The 20,045-nt window shown below is 44.4% G+C and overlaps 2 protein-coding genes across 4 annotated transcripts; one reads left to right on the plus strand and one right to left on the minus strand.

The window, feature by feature from the left end:
* Positions 1 to 1,268: 1,268 nt before the first annotated feature.
* Positions 1,269 to 6,253, minus strand: apod (apolipoprotein D). Its single transcript, NM_001141437.1, is given in 5 exon segments — positions 1,269 to 2,232; positions 4,461 to 4,546; positions 4,725 to 4,846; positions 5,010 to 5,124; positions 6,130 to 6,253. Coding segments are annotated over 4 exon segments (546 nt in total). The 5' UTR covers positions 5,121 to 5,124; positions 6,130 to 6,253; the 3' UTR covers positions 1,269 to 2,005.
* A 2,427-nt stretch (positions 6,254 to 8,680) lies between these two features.
* LOC106590492 (golgin IMH1) lies at positions 8,681 to 19,552 on the plus strand. 3 transcript variants are annotated; one of them, XM_045710758.1, is made up of 15 exons: positions 8,681 to 9,150; positions 9,718 to 9,789; positions 10,023 to 10,278; positions 11,262 to 11,316; positions 11,413 to 11,450; positions 11,557 to 11,629; positions 14,537 to 14,695; positions 14,792 to 14,909; positions 17,136 to 17,186; positions 17,348 to 17,425; positions 17,550 to 17,606; positions 17,793 to 17,849; positions 17,999 to 18,051; positions 18,227 to 18,332; positions 18,676 to 19,552. In XM_045710758.1, exons 2-15 carry the CDS (start codon positions 9,757 to 9,759, stop codon positions 19,024 to 19,026), a joined length of 1,485 nt encoding a protein of 494 aa, XP_045566714.1. In that variant the 5' UTR covers positions 8,681 to 9,150; positions 9,718 to 9,756; the 3' UTR covers positions 19,027 to 19,552. The 3 variants fall into 3 exon arrangements, with proteins under 3 accessions (XP_045566714.1, XP_014037054.1, XP_014037055.1); XM_014181579.2 differs by having other exon boundaries at positions 8,682 to 9,150; positions 17,790 to 17,849; XM_014181580.2 differs by having other exon boundaries at positions 8,682 to 9,116; positions 17,790 to 17,849.
* The last annotated feature ends 493 nt before the right edge of the window (positions 19,553 to 20,045 follow it).

A 20,045-nucleotide genomic window follows, 5' to 3' on the forward strand; every position in this document is an offset into this window, starting at 1 on the left:
ACGAATCCTGTAGGGATGATCCATGGCAAGAAGCCTGTAGGGATGATCCATGGCCCGGAGCCTGTAGGGATGATCCATGGCACAAAGCCTCCAGTGGTGATCCATGGCGCGGAGCCTGTAGTGATTATCCATGGCATGGAGCCTGCAGCGACGGTCCCCAGTCCGGAATCTCCTGAGACGGCCCGCAGTCCGGAACCTCCTGAGACGGCCCGGAGTCCTGAACCTCCTGAGACGGCCCGCAGTCCGGAACCTCCTGAGACCTCCAGCAGCGGTCCACAGCCCAGAGTCTCCGTTGGCAGTCCGCAGCCCAGAGTCTCCGGCGGCGGCCCGCAGCCCAGAGTCTCCGGCGGCGGCCCGCAGTCCAGAACCTCCGGCGGCGGTCTGCAGTACAGAGCCTCAGGCGATGATCTACAGTCCGGTTTCTCCGACGACGATCCACGGTCCGGTGGCACAGAAGCAGAGGTATCAGCGGGCGGAGCGGGGGTTATGCCCCGAACCGGAGCCGCCTCCTCTGTTGGAGGATCCGCGGGATGGGAAGGTTATGTGTACTGCACCAGAGCCTCCATAAACAGTAGTTACCCACCCTACCCTCCCTTTCTTGGGGGGGGTTGTTGTTTTTGTTTAGGTGCAGTCGGAGTCCGCACCTTTGGGGGGGTACTGTCACGTCCTGACCATAGAAAGATGTTATTTTTTATGGTAGAGTAGGTCAGGGTGTGACGGGGTTCTATGTTTTCTATTTCTATGTTCAGGTTCACGTCTGTGCGTCTGTTTGTGATGAGAAGAGTCTGGTTATTTTTACCTGTGTGTGTCTTGCCAGAGGTGCTGTCTGAGTCTAAAGCTCACGGCAGAAATGAGGGAACAGGATCCTGATGTAAGATCACGTGTGTCCCCCAAGACACACACACACACACACACACACACACACACACACACACACACACACACACACACACACACACACACACACACACACACACACACACACACACACATACACACACACACACCTACACCTCTCCCCACATACCCTTGTCACAACCACACGCATGCACCCCTGCCCATTGCCCACATATAGCAAAAAAATGTATGCGTGTGTTTGCCTGAGGATTTTTTACTATTCTTCCACTGTCAATGGTTTGATACCCCTGCTTTATAGTGGCCACATCAGTACTTGCTGTTTGACTAGACACTCAGGAGAGGCCCGCAGAGATTGTTTGTCCCAATCGCAATCTAAACACTGTTGCAGGAGAAAAGACAGTCATCAGTTTGACTTCAAAACAAAACTTTAATTCCTAATATACAGAAAGCCCATGGCTTCAATTTGAAGCCAGAGAACTAACTCAAGCTGTCAGCATTCTGTTCAACACATGAAGAAACCGTCACCATCGTTACATAGCTAGACATCTAATCAATCAAACTACCTTATAAACTAACAGATCTCCAACTACAGACCATAACGTTTCTAAATATAAAATACATGTAGTCTAAATGAGATGGTAGGTAGTGATATGTTGGATGGTAAGATTATAAGACCAACTGTCAGTGTATATTAACTATTATAAACTGGTTGGTTTGAGCCCTGAATGCTGATTGACTGACAGCCAAGGTATATCAGACCTTATACCACGGGGATGACAAAACATTTATTTTTCCTGCTGTAATTACATTGGTAACCAGTTTATAATAGCAATAAGGCACCTCGGGGGTTCGTGGTATATGGCCAATATACCATGGCTAAGGGCTGTGTCCAGGCACTCCGCGATGCGTCGTGCAATATACAACACCCCCTCGTGCCTTATTGATTAATTAGACACGAGAGCTGGATACTAGGTCTAGTATGTGATAGTCGTATTTCTGTCTGTATCTATAGAGGTAGGGCTCAAATGACATGTGGATAGAGCATTGGGAGTAGGGGAGAAGTTTCTACGGTGCTAGGACTAGGGAAGTAGACACATAAATAACCCTTTAACCCTTTAACCCTAACCGCTGACCTCTAAACCTCCATCTAGTCGCAGCCCGTTTGGTCGGTAACACTCATCTTGAAGGTGTCAATGTTTTCTTTAGCCAGCAGCTGCCTGGCGTACTCTACTTTCTCTGCGGGCAAGAAGCGGGAACGTCCCAGGATCCAGGCGTAGTCGACATGGAAAATCCTCAACACGTCAGTACAGCTGTACACCACCGCTCCACTCACATAGTCAGTACTCAGCACCCAGTACGGACTGTAGGGAGTGACTGAGAGAGGGTTGGAGAGGGGGGAGGGAGAAGAGGTCGAGAGGGATGGAGATTAAGACAGACTCAGAGTCAGACATGATGTTATTATCATATTAACTGTTCTTTCTCTCACAGGCCCTGAGTCAGAGCTGAATTCATCCAGGACACTAGAGTAACAAGACCTGTGCAACAGTAGACATTCAGTAGAGACTCAATAGAGTCGTGGTAATAGAATTATAGAGAGTAGAGACTCAGAAACTATAGAGTCATGGTAATCATGTTATAGACAGTAGAGACTCGATAGAGTCGTGGTAATAGAGTTATAGACAGTATGGACTCAGTAGAGACTCGATAGAGTCATGGTAATAGAGTTAAAGACAGTAGAGACTCGATAGAGTCATGGTAATAAAGGTATAGACAGTATGGACTCAGTAGAGACTCAATAGAGTCATGGCAATAGAGTTATAGACAGTATGGATTCAGTAGAGACTTGATAGAGTCTTGGGAATAGAGTTATAGACAGTAGAGACTCAATAGAGTCTTGGGAATAGAGTTATAGACAGTAGAGACTCAATAGAGTCTTGGGAATAGAGTTATAGACAGTATGGACTCAGTAGAGACTTGATAGAATCTTGGTAACAGAGTTATAGACAGTAGAGACTCAGTAGATACTTGATAGTCATGGTAATAGAGTTATAGACAGTATGGACTCAGTAGAGACTCAATAGAGTCATGGTAATAGAGTTATAGACAGTAGAGACTAAGTAGAGCCTCAATAGTGTCATTGTAATATAGTTATAGACAAAGAAAACTCAGTAGAGACTTGATATTCATGGTAATACTGTCAATAACTCTATTACCAACCTCTCCGTCAATGTGAGCAAGACAAAGGAGCTGATCGTGGACTACAGGAAAAGGCGGTTCGAACAGGCCCCCATTAACATCGACGGGGCTGTAGTGGAGCGGGTCGAGAGTTTCAAGTTCCTTGGTGTCCACATCACCAACAAACTATCATGGTCCAAACACACCAAGACAGTCGTGAAGAGTGCACGACAACACCTTTTTCCCTTAGGAGACTGAAAAGATTTGGTATGGGTCCCCAGATCCTCCAAAAGTTCTACAGCTGCACCATCGAGAGCATCCTGACCGGTTGCATCTCCGCCTGGTATGGTAACTGCTCGGCATCTGACTGTAAGGCGCTACAGAGGGAAGTGCATATGGCCCAGTACATCACTGGGGTCAAGCTTCCTGCCATCCAGGACCTATATACTAGGCGGTGTCAGAGGAAGGCTAAAAAGATTGTCAAAGATTCCAGTTACCCAAGTCATAGACTATTTTCTCCACTAATGCACGGCAAGCGGTACCGGAATGCCAAGTCTAGGACCAAAAGGCTCCTTATCAGCTTCTACCCTCAAGCCATAAGACTGCTGAACAATAATCAAATGGCCACTGGATTATTTACATTGACCCCCCCCTCCATTTATTTTTTACACTGCTGCTACTCGCTGTTTATTATATATGCATAGTCACTTCACCCCTACCTACATGTACAAATTACCTTGACTAACCTGTACCCCCACACATTGACTCGGTACTGGCACCCCCTGTATATAGCCTCGTTATTGTTATTTTGTGTTACTTTTTGATAATTTTTTACTTTAGTTTATTTGGTAAATATTTTCTTAACTCTTTCTTGAACTGCACTCTTGGTTAAGGGCTTGTAAGTAAGCATTTCACGGTAAGGTCTACACTTGTATTCGGCACATGTGACATAAAGTTTCATTTGATTTGATAGAGTCATGGTAATAGAGTTATAGACAGTAGAGACTCTGTAGAGACTCGATAGAGTCATGGTAATAGACTTATAGACAGTAAAGACTCCGTAGAGACTCGATAGAGTCATGGTCATAGACTTATAGACAGCAGAGACTCAGTAGAGACTTAATATAGTCATGGTAATAGAGTTATAGACAGTAGAGACTCGATAGAGTCATGGTAATAGACTCATAGACAGTAGAGACTCAGTAGAGTCATGGTAATAGAGTTATAGAGAGTAGAGACTTGATATAGTCATGGTAATAGAGTTGTAGAGACTGAATAGAGTCATGGTAATAGAATTATAGACAGTAAACACTCATGGTAATAGAATTATAGACAGTAGAGACTTGATATAGTCATGGTAATAGAGTTATAGACAGTAGAGACTCGATATAGTCATGGTAATAGAGTTATAGACAGTAGAGACTCACAGTAGGAGAAGCTGACTCCCAGTTTGGCTGGATTTTTGGGGTCCTGGACCACTGCTGTCCCCTCCACAGTCCGCACCTTACCTTTACTGGAGGCAGACACATACACTGTTACCACTTTTAGAAAAAACATGTCTATGAGAAAACCGTACTAGCTTTCAGTTCAGGGAGGACAGTCGACTTCTAAATGTCTATGTATGAGGTAAAGTTTGACATAGTTCAGACACACTTAAACACTCACACATACACACAGAAATAAATACTGACTAGAACTGGGAGTTGAGGACTCTGATGGTGCCGTCTCCCCTCAGAGTGTAATCAGCTTGGATGCACTTCCCTTTCTCAAAGGATGCTGGAAGTTTTGCTATCTCATACCACGTGCCCAGGTACTGATAAGGGTAGGAGAGGGGTTGTTAAAAATGTACGCTTTAAATCACAAAAAAGCTCTGTGTGTGTGTGTGTGTGTGTGTGTGTGTGTGTGTGTGTGTGTGTGTGTGTGTGTGTGTGTGTGTGTGTGTGTGTGTGTGTGTGTGTGTGTGTGTGTGTGTTTACCTGCTGCAAGCTGAAGTTGGGCTGGACACTGGGGGTGGGGCATGGACCCCAATGGTATGTCTGGGCGGAGACCAGAGGGAGAAGGAGGAGGATCCAAAATATAGGAAACATTTTTCTTATGGGAGAAGAGGAGAGATGGGGCAAGAACGGTAAAGCCATAAGGTATAGTACAGGTAACCTTGAGAACAGGTTAGCGTGACTATCTGAAATGCTTTGCTTTACATTCCATCTTTTGTTCCTTGAAATGCCATCTGAACGATTAAAGTCTGCAGGCAGACAACATGACACCTATACAGCTACACCTGTTCTTCCAGTTCCCTTCCTTGTGAACATGTTTCTATGATGGGGATAGTGTGTGTGTGTGTGTGTGTGTGTGTGTGTGTGTGTGTGTGTGTGTGTGTGTGTGTGTGTGTGTGTGTGTGTGTGTGTGTGTGTGTGTGTGTGTGTGTGTGTGTGTGTGTGTGTGTGTGTGTGTGTGTGTGTGTGTGTGTGTGTGTGTGTGTGTGTGTGTGTTTGCCCCTACAGGAACTGTGACCAACCCTCAGAATACAAAACATACCAGCCTCAACGACCTTCATCCTCCATTGAAAAACAACATCTCAGAGCTGCAAGTGTGAATTAAATAGAAAGCTTTGCTCCTAAATCTCAAAGACGGGTTGTAAGAAAAATACAGGGCAAAACATAGTGTCCAAAACATAATGTTAGACTGTACACTTAATAAAATTACACTTAATAATAATAATACATTTTATTAAGCAGATGCCTTTCAGGACTACATAAAGACCTACTTACTCCACTGTAGGCTAGACTAGTCTTTATTTCAATATGGTTTGTTTACATTGACTTTTGCTACATTGACAAAGGAATTCAGCCAAATGTCATCCCATGACATCACACAGTCACTTTAAATTCCTATGTTCCAAGCATGCATCATGTTTTAGATTAAGTTAAAAAACGAACAGTTATTTGAATATTCAACAGTTCATAATAAGTTTTTACCAGTATGCTATTAACTTTATCGCATGAATTTCTAGACACCCAAATATGTTACATAATATATTTCTAAACAATACTTTTCTCCATCTCCAACCTAGAGACCTATAAGAGAAATGTTTCTTACCTGTGCTCTTTTTACACACTTGAGGGAAAAATATTAACTGCACAAGTATGTATATTCAACAGAATATATTTCCTAAAGTTGCAGCGTCGCTTCGGTCTTGGGATGACAGAGAGTGAGTGTGTCTGTGTGTCTGTGTGTGAGTCATCACTGAGAGTGCACCCAGCACAAGGCAGGTGATTAGCGAAATTGTTGTCATGAGACCCCTCACTTTCTGGGTGCATTCTGGAGAGAAAGGGCAGAGAGAGAGAGAAAGAGAGAGAGAAGATGCTGTCTTGTCATTTAACCGCTGATTCAGGCTTTCGTCTCCTCTTATCGTTCTGTTACTGGTAAATCACAGTGAGTTAGGCCCCATCCCAATAGTCTTCATATTAACAAACAAAAGAAACAAATTGAATATAACTTCATTATTTCATAAGATAATGTACTTATAGTTACTAAGCGTGTGTGTGCGTGTGTGCGTGCGTGTTTTTTTTTACTGTCCTTGTGGGAACCAGAAGTCCCCAAGGATAGTAAAACAAGAAAAATTCGGAGGTCCCCACAAGGAAAAAGGCTATTAAAGGCTTAGGGTTTAGTCTACGGTTAGGGTAACAGTTCAGGTTAGAATTAGGGTTAGGTGTAGGTTAGGTTTAGGGGTTTGGGGTTAAGGTTAGAATTAGGTTAAGTGTTAGGTTAGGGAAAATAGGATTTTGAATGGGAATCAAATGTTTGGTCCCAAATAGGATAGTAAAACAGACCTGTGTCTGTCTGTGGGCCTGTGTGTTTGTTCTCAGGCCACAGCCCGTCTGATCTGAGGTTGACACCGATGGCCTTCTGGACACCATGGAGACGACTGTTGACATCACTGGCAACAAGCGCGTGCAGGCAAGAATCCAGGCAAAGTCGACATGGAACAGACCTAGGGGTGTTGGATTCCAAATAAGTCAATTCACATTCCAACTACAGCAGTCCATTCCAAGCAGTGGAGGCTGCTGAGGGGAGGACGGCTCATAATAATGGCAGGAATGGGGCAAATGGATGTATTTGATGCCATTCCACCAATTCCGCTCCAGCCATTACCATGTGTGTAACGCCTGCTCCCGCTCTTCCCCCCCTGGCGCTCGAGGGCACCAGGCTGCCCTGCATTACGCACTCCTGCCACCATCATTTACGCACACCTGCATTCCCTCATCATACGCATCAGCGATATTCGACTCACCTGGACTCAATCACCTGTTTATTACCTCCCCTATATTTGTCAGTTCCCCAGCTCTGTTCCCCGCTGCTGAATTGATTGTCGTCTGTCTTTGTGTTTCCCAATTCTGACGCTGTTCCTGTCCTGTTGCATGTCCGTTCCAAATTAAATGTCAACTCCCCATACCTGCTTCTCTTCTGCAGCATCGTTCCTTACAATGTGCCCTCCCTCCCCAATTAAGGTGCCACCAACCTCCTGTGACTCATATTCCGTTAGGAATTCCCAGAACAGTCTTAATAATCTGCCCAGAGAGAAACGACTGTAGTCTGAACACACAACCAATACAGATCACCTGGGAAACCTAGACACACACAGAGAGATAGGTGAGGTAGGGGCTAGGGCTAGAAGCTAGGGTTGGGGGCTAAGGGGAAGGGGCAGGGGGTTCAGGGTTTATTTGGGGCTAGGGGTGGTTGTGACTGGGTCCACGTCTCACCTTTGAAGAAGCTGACAACCAACATGGCTGGTTGGGAGGCGTTTTTTTATTTTGGCCACACCCTCAATAGAGTTTGCCACCCATTGGCCCTGTGGGGAGAGGGGAAGGAGCCTAAATATAACAATAATACAATTATAATAAAGGATTTATTTTATATAGCGCTTTTCAATACAAGAAGAATCTCAAAGTTGTTTTAAAAATAAAAACAAAACAACAGGAAAATGTATTCTACTATTATAACGCTCAACATTAAGTTGAGAGGAAGATACTACTGGTAGCTAACGCCTTCTATCTGTGGTTGAGACCAATAATATATATATATATATATATATATATATGCGAAATGACTAATAGAAAGCTCTGTATTGAAGACACCGAGCCTCCATATTGGGACTCCCCCACCATTGTAAAAAGTATTTAGGAAGCTACGTAAATGCATTTATTAATGTCTACATTCATTTTTGCCACATTTATTATATTACAGACACCTTAATGCATACTTTTAAATTATATTATGTGAGCTAAAATATAACCCCCCCAAAATATATATAAATATTTGTTGATGGCTAAAGTTACTGTCCCCATTACAACAACAAAAATACTTAAATACATGTAATTTTGTCCTTGAAACATTTAATTGAAATACTGTAGAATTCCATTCATTTCTATGGAGGACTGCTCTTTCTGGGAAGTGCCAATATGCCCAACAGGTGGCTTCAAAGCTTCTCAAGACAATACAAAGCCACAGATAGAACAATGGAACAGATATTTCACTGGAAGTATAAATGTGAAGCATCCGGTTGGCGTTTCTCCGGTTGGAGAAGATGGAACGAGATGGATTTTGGCCGACATACTGCACATTTTCTTATCGATTAAACATTTGATCTCGATACAGTTTTATGCTCCCAAAACTAGAATATGTTATGAACAGAGTGGACTAAGTTTTGTAGACTTGACCCTTTGCTAAAACCGCGCTGTTTAGGAGTGCAAATGCGAATTGAGTTGTTAAACACGCGCACTTCCCTAGCGGAAATATTTTCATGTCTACTAGAACGCGCCAATAGGATCTCGCCAGCGCGTGCTTGGCTCTACCCGCCTCCTTGCTTGTTCTGCCCACTATGATTAATTTGTTCCCGTTGGAGACGACAAGCTGTCGTCTATCTGGGTTTAGTTATAAAAATCGTTGACATAGCGTCAGCCATCCCAATTGACTTCTTAAAATAAACCAAAATAAAAAACATAGGGATCAGTCCAGTGAGTCCATTGATAATGAAACCGATCACTGAGTGGCTGAAGTTATAGTTGCTCGTGCGCACTGCTTTGGTGAGGGAGACGGAGGTCATATGAGAGTAGTTGGGTAGGGAAATGAAACTACAATAATTAGCTAGCTAGATAGGTTAAAAAAAAAAATGTGTCAACAAATAATTTAATCTGCCAATAATTTAACGTCATTGTTGTTAGCTAGCTACTTGATTGAAAAATATCCATTAGCTAGCAACAGTAGCAGTCAGTTTGCGATCCCGCTTTAGCTGAAGTTAGCTTGGTCGCTAACTAAGAAAGATAAGCAACAACATTGCTATGATAGGAGCTGAAAACTGAAAACATGTTCCTGTTGAAAAGCACGGACAGCTAGCTATCTACAGTTACTACTTAGCTTAGTTTTTAATTTTTTTAACTTAGTCTTTGGAGGCTTGGTTGTTAGTGTGACGCATGGGTGATGTTTATACTGTGACGTCATAAACGACTACATGAACTGAACCTATTTATTTGGAATTATTTTTCAAGCTCGGGAATGATCTAGCTCTCCTAGTAGATAGCTACCGACCTGCCTTTACTTCCTGACTTGTCATTTGTAACAGCACACTGTTTGTACTGATTTGATTTGAAAAAAAGAAATCGTCTGAAATTGTCTGAATCTCTCAAGGGGGACAGATTTCTAGCGGCATTGGGGCTTTGAGGGAGAATGCTGCGCAGGACCGTCTCCTTCCCCATTGAGGTAATATCTAGTTATAACTAGAATTCGTTCATATTGTGCCAACACAAAAATAAAAAATGGTATATTGCTTTGGCAACATTGGGTTATTTCAGTTTTATGTCAATAAAGCTCACCTGAATACTGTACTAGTAGTCTGCCATTTATCTTAACAGCCATTTATTTGTTAGCACGTTCAGAGATGTGTATGTAGGCGTAAAGCCTTTCCAGATGAAGTTGTTGTGGTTCTAATGTAGGCGGGGCGGCTGCAGCAGCTGGGTCTATTGGACTATGCCTCCCACGGTGTGACATCATCTTCGGTGCTCGACCTCCCGTCTCTCCACCGAGGTCACCAGGGTTCACGACAACGGGAGGATGAGTGGCAGGGCCGGTACCAGGGGCCTGCCGAGGCTGGCCAATGGGAGGATGAGCGGCAGGGCCGGTACCGTGGGCCTGCCGAGGCTGGCCAATGGGAGGATGACGGTGGGTTAGTGGTCGCACCCTCTTCTAATGGTGAGTACCGACTCGTAGAACAATATACAAATTTGTCCAATTTGGATTATTTACCTTCTCAGCTCAGAGAGTGGGAAGGGGGGTGAAACTGGGGTCTCAGCTCAGCTCAGAGAGTGGGAAGTGGGGTGGAACTGGGCTCTCAGCTCAGAGAGTGGGAAGTGGGGTGGAACTGGAGTCTCAGCTCAGAGAGTGGGAAGTGGGGTGGAACTGGGCTCTCAGCTCAGAGAGTGGGAAGTGGGGTGGAACTGGAGTCTCAGCTCAGAGAGTGGGAAGTGGGGTGGAACTAGAGTCTCAGCTCAGAGAGTGGGAAGTGGGGTGGAACTGGAGTCTCAGCTCAGAGAGTGGGAAGTGGGGTGGAACTGGGCTCTCAGCTCAGAGAGTGGGAAGTGGGGTGAAACTGGAGTCTCAGCTCAGAGAGTGGGAAGTGGGGTGGAACTGGGCTCTCAGCTCAGCTCAGAGAGTGGAAAGTGAGGTGGAACTGGGCTCTCGGTTGTGAGAGTGGGAAATGGGGTGGAACTGGAGTCTCAGCTCAGAGAGTGGGAAGTGGGGTGGAACTGGGCTCTCAGCTCAGAGAGTGGGAAGTGGGGTGAAACTGGAGTCTCAGCTCAGAGAGTGGGAAGTGGGGTGGAACTGGGCTCGGTCTCAGCTCAGCTCAGAGAGTGGGAAGTGGGGTGGAACTGGAGTCTCAGCTCAGAGAGTGGGAAGTGGGGTGGAACTGGGGGTCTCAGCTCAGCTCAGAGAGTAGGAAGTGAGGTGGAACTGGAGTCTCAGCTCAGAGAGTGGGAAGTGGGGTGGAACTGGGGTCTCAGTCTCAGCTCAGAGAGTAGGAAGTGAGGTGGAACTGGAGTCTCAGCTCAGAGAGTGGGAAGTGAGGTGGAACTGGGCTCTTGAGGTGTCAACCATGCAGTAGTAGTCAGATTCATTGACAGATCAGGGATGTATGTGTAACACATGGTCCCTCCTCTTTTCTGTCCCCTGTCTAGGTAGCACCAGGGGACCCAGATGGAGGGATATGTATGCCAGCTCAGACCAGCTAAGGTGAACATACACACACACATACAGTTATAGCCATAGCCTTCATCTATCTGCTCAAATCTTTGTCCACACATTTTGCTGCTCTGTGTGTGTGTTTAGGTCAGACTCAGTGGAAGATGATGGCTATGATTATGAAGGTGAGTTTTTCATTGGTTATTGGCTGGTCTTTACGACCAATTCAAAGGTGTGTGTGTTTTAGGGTGGGGGGGGTCTGTCTGTTTTGATGTTTTGTGTGTATTTCAGAGGGGAAGCATAATGATGAGTCTGTCAGGCTGTACGTGTCAGAGGAGGAGAGGATCCTCAACTCTGCAGACCTGTGAGTGCCTTACACCCAGACGACTCCTAGCAAATCAAATTGTATTTGTCACATGTGCCGAATACAACAGGTGTAGACTTTACTGTGAAATGCTTACTTACGAGCCCTTTCCCAACAATGCACAGTTAAAAAGTAAGAAATATTTGCTACAAAAATAAAGGAAATAGTAACACAATAAAATGACAACCAGGATATATACAAGGAGTAACAGTACCAATGTACAGGGGTACGAGGTAGTTGAGGTGATTGAGGTAATATGTACATGTAGGTAGGGGTAAACATGACTAGGCAATCAGGATATATAATAATCAAATCAAACTTTATTTGTCACATGCGCCAAATACAACAAGTGTAGACCTTACCGTTAAATGCTTACTTACAAGGCCTTAACCAACAGGCAGTTCAAGAAGAGTTCCAGATTGGTTTTACCAAATTAAAGCAAAAAATTATAAAAAGTAACACAATAAAATAACAATAACTAGGCTATACAGTGAGGGGAAAAAAGTATTTGATCCCCTGCTGATTTTGTACGTTTGCCCACTGACAAAGAAATGATCAGTCTATAATTTTAATGGTAGGTTTATTTGAACAGTGAGAGACAGAATAACAACAAAAAAATCCAGAAAAACGCATGTCAAAAATGTTATAAATTGATTTGCATTTTAATGAGGGAAATAAGTATTTGTCCCCCTCAATCAGAAAGATTTCTGGCTCCCAGGTGTCTTTTATACAGGTAATGAGCTGAGATTAGGAGGACACTCTTAAAGGGAGTGCTCCTAATCTCAGTTTGTTACCTGTATAGTGTGCTCCTAATCTCCGCTCGTTACCTGTATAAAAGACACCTGTCCACAGAAGCAATCAATCAATCAGATTCCAAACTCTCCACCATGGCCAAGACCAAAGAGCTCTCCAAGGATGTCAGGGACAAGATTGTAGACCTACACAAGGTTGGAATGGGCTACAAGACCATCATTAAGCAACTTGGTGAGAAGGTGACAACAGTTAGTGCGATTATTCGCAAATGGAAGAAACACAAAATAACTGTCAATCTCCCTCGGCCTGGGGCTCCATGCAAGATCTCACCTCGTGGAGTTGCAATGATCATGAGAACGGTGAGGAATCAGCCCAGAACTACACGGGAGGATCTTGTCATGATTTCAAGGCACCTGGGACCATAGTCACCAAGAAAACAATTGGTAACACACTACGCCGTGAAGGACTGAAATCCTGCAGCGCCCGCAAGGTCCCCCTGCTCAAGAAAGCACATATACATGCCCGTCTCAAGTTTGCTAATGAACATCTGAATGATTCAGAGGACAACTGGGTGAAAGTGTTGTGGTCAGATGAGACCAAAATGGAGCTCTTTGGCATCAACTCAACTCGCCGTGTTTGGAGGAGGAGGAGGAATGCAGCCTATGACCCCAAGAAACCATCCCCACCGTCAAACATGGAGGTGGAAACATTATGCTTTGGGGGTGTTTTTCTGCTAAGGGGACAGGACAACTTCACCGCATCAAAGGGACGATGGACGGGGCCATGTACCGTCAAATCTTGGGTGAGAACCTCCTTCCCTCAGCCAGGGCATTGAAAATGGGTCGTGGATGGGTATTCCAGCATGACAATGACCCAAAACACACGGCCAAGGCAACAAAGGAGTGGCTCAAGAAGGAGCACATTAAGGTCCTGGAGTGGCCTAGCCAGTCTCCAGACCTTAATCCCATAGAAAATCTGTGGAGGGAGCTGAAGGTTCGAGTTGCCAAACGTCAGCCTCGAAACCTTAATGACTTGGAGAAGATCTGCAAAGAGGAGTGGGACAAAATCCTTCCTGAGATGTGTGCAAACCTGGTGGCCAACTACAAGAAACGTCTGACCTCTGATTGCCAACAAGGGTTTTGCCACCAAGTACTAAGTCATGTTTTGCAGAGGGGTCAAATACTTATTTCCCTCATTAAAATGCAAATCAATTTCTAACATTTTTGACATGCGTTTTTCTGGATGTTTTTGTTGTTATTCTGTCTCTCACTGTTCAATTAAACCTACCATTAAAATTATAGACTGATCATTTCTTTGTCAGTGGGCAAACGTACAAAATCGGCAGGGGATCAAATACTTTTTTCCCTCACTGTATACAGGGGGCACCGGTACCGAGTCAGTGTGCGGGGGTACAGGTTAGTTGAGGTAATTTGTACATGTAGGTAAGGGTGAAGTGACTATGCATGGTAAAAAAAAGAAGCTGAGATAATAAGCAGAGTAGCAGCAGCTTATGTGAAAATGTGTCTGTGGCTTCAATATGTGTGCGTGTGAGAGTGTATGTAGGTGTGTGTTGGAGTGTCAGTGTAGAATGGGTATAGTCCAGTCAGTGTGCATAGAGACAGTGAGTGCAAAGGGGGGGTCAATGCAAATAGTCTGGGAAGCAATTTGATTAACTGTTCAGCAGTCTTATGGCTTGGGGAAAGAAGCTGTTAAGGAGCCTTTTGGTCCACGACTTGGCACTCCGGTACCACTTGCCGTGCGGTAGCAGAGAGAACAGTCTATGTCTTGGGTGGTTAGAGTCTTTCACCATTTTTAGGGCCTTCCTCTGACACCGCCTGGTATAGAGGTCCTGGGTAGCAGGGAGCTTGGCCCCAAGGATGTACTGGTCTGTAGCGCTTTGCGGTCGGATGCCAAACAGTTGCCATACCAAGAGGTGATGCAGCCAGTCAAAATGCTTTCAATGGTGCAGCTATATAACTTTTTGAGGATCTGAGGGCTCATGGCAAATCTTTTCAGCATCCTGAAGGCGAAGAGGCTTTGTCGTGCCCTCTTCACAACTGTGTTGGTGTGTTTAGACCATGATAGGTCCTTCGTGATCTGGACGTCAAGGCTGCAGTTTGTGTACTTACCACTTTCTAACCTGTGTGTTTGTAGGAGTTCAGAGGAGAGGCGTGATGTTCTAGCAGAGTTGGTGTATTCCCGAAGCAGACTGAAGCAATTGAACTCAGAGCTGCAGAGAACAGTAGAGGTAGCCGATGACAACAACACACTGCTACGCACCGAGAACACTGCCCTGCTCAACCAAGTCAAAGGGTAACCATATTAGCAACCACACACACTGCCCTGCACAACCAAGTCAAATGTAACCATCATTCAGTCAGTTTGTTCATCATTATTTGTGTTTGTCAGGATGAAGCAGTCGATCCATGATGCAGAGCAGCTGATGGATGAGCTGGAGGAGATCCGGAGCCTATTGGTTGAGAAAGACGAAGCTACGGGCAACCTGGAGGCCTACATCAAACAACTGGTGGTTAACCAGGAAGTGGTGTACAGCAATAGTAAACAAGAAACCATCAGTGGAGGCTGCTGAGGGAATGACGGCTCATAATAATGTCTGAAACGGAGCAAATGGAATGGCATCAAACACATGGAAACCATATGTTTGATGTATTTGATACCACTCCACTGATTCCACTCCAGCCATTACTATGAGCCCATCCTTCCCAATTAAGGTCCCACCAAATATATGAGGGGCGGCAGGTAGCCGAGTGGTTAGAGCGTTGGGCCAGTAACCGAAAGGTTTCTGGATCAAATCCCCGAGCTGACAAGGTAAAAATCTGTCGGTCTGAGCAAGGCAGTTAACCCATTGTTCCCCGGGCGAGGTGGATGTCGATTAAGGCAGCCCACCTCACCTCTGATTGAGGGGTTGGGTTAAATGCGGAAGACACATTTCAGTTGACACATTTCACAACTGACTAGGTCCCTATATATACAGTTGAAGTCGGAAGTTTATATACACCTTAGCCAAATACATTTAAACTCAGTTTTTCACAATTCCTGACATTTAATCCTAGTAAAAATTCACTGTCTTAGGTCACTTTATTTTAAGAATGTGAAATGCCAGAATAATAGTAGAGAGAATGATTTATTTCAGCTTTTATTTCTTTCATCACAATCCCAGTGGGTCAGATGTTTTCATTCACTCAATTAGTATTTGGTAGCTTTGCCTTTAAATTGTTTAACTTGGGTCAAATGTTTCGGGTAGCCTTCCACAAGCTTCCCACAGTAAGTTGGGTGAATTTTGGCCCATTCCTCCTGACAGAGCTGGTGTAACTGAGTCAGGTTTGTGGGCCTCCTTGCTCGCACACGCTTTTTCAGTTCTGCCCACATGTTCTATAGGATTGAGGTCAGGGCTTTGTGATGGCCACTCCAATACCCTGACTTTGTTGTCCTTAAGCCATTTTGTCACAACTTTGGAAGTATGCTTGAGGTCATTGTCCATTTGGAAGACCCATTTGCGACCAAGCTTTAACTGACTGACTGATGTCTTGAGATGTTTCTTCAATATAGCCACATAATTTTCCTACCTCATGATGCCATCTATTTTGTGAAGTGCACCAGTCCCTACTGCAGCAAAGCACCCCCACAACATGATGCTGCCACCCCCGTGCTTCACGGTTGGGATGGTGTTCTTCGGCTTGCAAGCCTCCCCCTTTTGCCTCCAAACATAACAATGGTCATTATGGCCAAACGGTTCTATTTTTGTTTCATCAGACCAGAGGACATTTCTCCAAAAAGTACGATCTTTGTTCCCATGTGCAGTTGCAAACCGTAGTCTGGCTTTTTTATGGCGGTTTTGGAGCAGTGGCCTCTTCCTTGCTGAGCGGCCTTTGAGTTTGCCGATATAGGACTCGTTTTACTGTGGATATAGATACTTTTGTACCTGTTTCCTCCAGCATCTTCACAAGGTCCTTTGCTGTTGTCCTGGGATTGATTTGCACTTTTCGACACCATCATCTCTAGGAGACAGAACGCGTCTCCTTCCTGAGCAGTATAACGGCGGCGTGGTCCCATGGTGTTTATACTTGCGTACTATTGTTTGTACAGATGAACGTGGTACCTTCAGGCGTTTGGAAATTGATCCCAAGGATGAACCAGACTTGTGGAGGTCTGCAATACTTTTTCTGAGGTCTTGGCTGATTTCTTTTGATTTTCCCATGATGTCAAGCAAAGAGGCACTGAGTTTGAAGGTAGGCCTTGAAATACATCCACAGGTACACCTCCAATTGACTCAAATGTTGTCAATTAGCCTATCAGAAGCTTCTAAAGCCATGACATAATTTTCTGGATTTTTCCAAGCTGTTTAAAGGCACAGTCAAATTAGTGTATGTAAACTTCTGACCCACTGGAATTGTGATACAGTAAGTGAAATAATCTGTCTGTAAACAATTGGAAAAATTACTTGTGTCATGCACAAAGTAGATGTCATAACTGTCTTGCAAAAACTATAGTTTGTTATTAAGAAATTTGTGGAGTGGTTGAAAAATTAGTTTTAATGACTCCAACCTAAGTGTATGTAAACTTCCATCTTCAACTGTATATATATGACAAATAAACCACCCAACTGAACCCACCTGATTTGACCAATCACCTCACCAACTGAGCTAATTGGTAAATGTGAAGTAACTTGGGAAGAAAGTATTGATAAAATGATGGTGAGAAATACAACGGTTTTCATCCCTCGTTCCGGCAGGAGAAAGAGAAGGAGATTTTGGAGGACCAGATCGAAAGCATCGGCAGTGAGGTATGACGACCTAACCCTTGACCTTTGACCCTGTTAGAACAGACAAACTGAATGTTTCACTGGCCAGCCAATATGGAGGCATAATACACATTATTTGTTGTCAAAACATAACAGAACTTTTCTATTCTCTCTCGTTCTGTCTGTCTGTTTCTCACCCCTAGATGTCCCGTATTATACCAGACAGAGACACTGACAAGAAGAAGATCGTTAACCTCAGCCAGGCTCTACAAGCCTTACAGGTAACTCACACACACACTCAGGGGTATCCTACCACCAGATCAGAGGGGGGTAATTTTGGTCCTGAGAGGCCGCAGGATTTCCCCCAGCCCTACTAGTAACTAGTAACGTGTGTGTGAGAAACAGCTTCGGCTCGAGGAGAGCAGACTCGCTTTGGATCACAGGGATGAGGTCCTACGTAAGGTAGGCGAAACCTACGTATTGAAGATGATGTTTACATTTGAAATATGCCCTAAATACCCAATAAATGTACAAGTTTTTCTTTAGACATGCCACATGGATTGCCAGTTTAAATGTGGTTCATTGCAGTCTATTAGCTGGCTGGCCTTTGCTCAACATGACTTTGTGCTCGCGTGTCTCCTTCAGAAGGACTTTGTAGTTGAGCAGCTGGAGCAGTCCCTTACAGAGTACTCCTCCATTGCACAGGTACATCACACACACACACACACACACACACACACACACACACACACACACACACACACACTTTACATATGCCTGATACAGACCTCACACACACACATATTTAACTGATATACACTCTGGGCTTTATATGTGTGTTTCTCTGTTCTCAGGATCTGAAGGAGAAGATGAAGGATCTGCAGAGCCAACTGGCAGAGGCCCTAGTGTAACTACACACACATACATACATACACACACACACACACACACACACACACACACACACACACACACACACACACACACACACAATCATAACATCCCTCACACACTCTAATGTTGTCACGTTTGTAATAGCTCATACCCTCTCTCTCTTTCCTCATGTCTTTCTCTGTCTGTAGTAATGGAAGAGAGGGGGGTTACATGGCATTAGATGGAACTCTGTCTACAGCCACTCAGCGCTCCATCTCTTTAGCAGAGGAACTGGGTCTACTGCCATGCATGATGGTGGGTCACATACACACACATGACCGATCATGGCCGAGTGTTTTGTCTCCGCTGTGTGGTGATCAAGTAGTACTACAGGACAATGTGAGTTTAGGGTTAGGTAGGGCTTAGCTGGGAGACAGTGTTTTCGCGCCAGTGAATGAGGACAGGCTGAATGGCTGGAATGGAATTTATGGAACAGATTAAAACGTGGTTTCCACATGTTTGATGTGTTTGATACCGTTCCATTTATTCATTTCCAGTTTTACAATGAGCTCGTCCTACAGCTTTGCACACATACACACACACACACCCTGGGGGAGAGACGCTGTTGCTAAATGCTTGTGTTCACTTCCTACCCCAGGAGGACTTCTCTGATGAGGTGCAGAGGGAGGAGAAGATAGAGGAGGAGCAGAGAGTGGAGGAGAGGGTAGAAAGAGAGGCGGATGAGAAGAAAGAGGAGGAGGTGGTTAAGGAGGGGAAACAGATGCTAGAGGAGAAGAGTGGTGTGTGGTCAGATATGGTGAGAGGTGTCCGAGCAGCAGGAGGTTTCACCCTGGGTTTCCTGGTTCCTCTGGGTGTCCTGGTCTCCATGGTCCCCGGCTGCTACGACCACTGTACAGGACTCGGCTTCACCAACACTTTCTGGTCTACAGCCAGATACCTCATACAGCCATACTGCAATGTGCACCACATTGGCCTCCCCCCGCTGTAATACACACCAGAGGGAGCTGGTGGGGGGAGCTATAGGAGGCTTATTGTAATGGCTGGAATGGAATTATTATCTACTTACCAACCTACACGCATACCTACCTACATAACTACCAACATACACGCACACACACTTAAACATGAATACGCACACACACACACACACAATAATATAACTCAAACCCTGATCTTCAACCCTTCCAGGCTGCTATGCTGCTGTCAACTAAATAAACTGGAATACAGCATCATACATGGACAACTAGTTGTATTTTAAATGGAAAAGGTAGAGAAGATTTTACAATGTGTATTTATTTATTTGTTTTAAATGACATTTTAATGGTTGGACTCAATGTTGTTAATGTTTTGTTATTTTTTGTCTAATTTCTGTATAGTGTTCTGTACAGTACAGAAATTCACTGCCACGTCATGGTCTACTCTGTCATTTAATTATTTTATTCATAACATTCTTGTTTTCCCTGGTTTGAATTGAAAATATTATTTAAATTTAAATAAAGAGACTTGTACAGTAAGGTCGAAGATTTTTGATAACTAACCCAAGATAGACTAGAGCCTGTCGTTTCCAATGGGAGTAAATTAATCATAGTGGGCAGAACAAGCAAGGAGGCGGTCAGAGTCAAGCACGAGCTGGTGAGATCCTATTGGCGGGTTTTGGCAGCTATTTGCATATGTCCGTTAGGGAACGCCTACTTTGAAGTGTACAATAACTCAAATTGCCCTTGCACTCCGAAACAAAGCAATTTTTTCAACTTTGGCAAAGTATACAAAAAAGCAGTTCACTCTGTTACAGATTCTAGTTTTGGAAACAGAAAACTGTATGGAGATCAAATGTTTCATTGATGAGAAAATTTGAAGAATGTTGCCCAAAATCTATCTCCCACTGGGCTTCCTCCAATCACCATATTTGGTAGTGAGTGGAAACGCAATCCGGAGGCTTAATATTTATACATCTGGTGAAATATTTGGATCATTGTTCTATATGTGGTTATAACGTGTTTGTCTTTC

This window comes from Salmo salar, chromosome ssa29 (assembly GCF_905237065.1).
Source record: "Salmo salar chromosome ssa29, Ssal_v3.1, whole genome shotgun sequence".
In the NCBI taxonomy this organism is placed as follows: domain Eukaryota; kingdom Metazoa; phylum Chordata; class Actinopteri; order Salmoniformes; family Salmonidae; genus Salmo; species Salmo salar.

Excerpts from the sequence above, each read along its gene's own strand:
- LOC106590492 (XM_014181579.2), top strand. The coding sequence starts at position 9,757 with ATGCTGCGCAGGACCGTCTCCTTCCCCATTGAG. Across the intron at positions 14,696-14,791 it reads CTGCTCAACCAAGTCAAAGG|GATGAAGCAGTCGATCCATG; the intron begins GTAACCATATTA and ends TGTGTTTGTCAG. Across the intron at positions 17,187-17,347 it reads TCGAAAGCATCGGCAGTGAG|ATGTCCCGTATTATACCAGA; the intron begins GTATGACGACCT and ends TCTCACCCCTAG.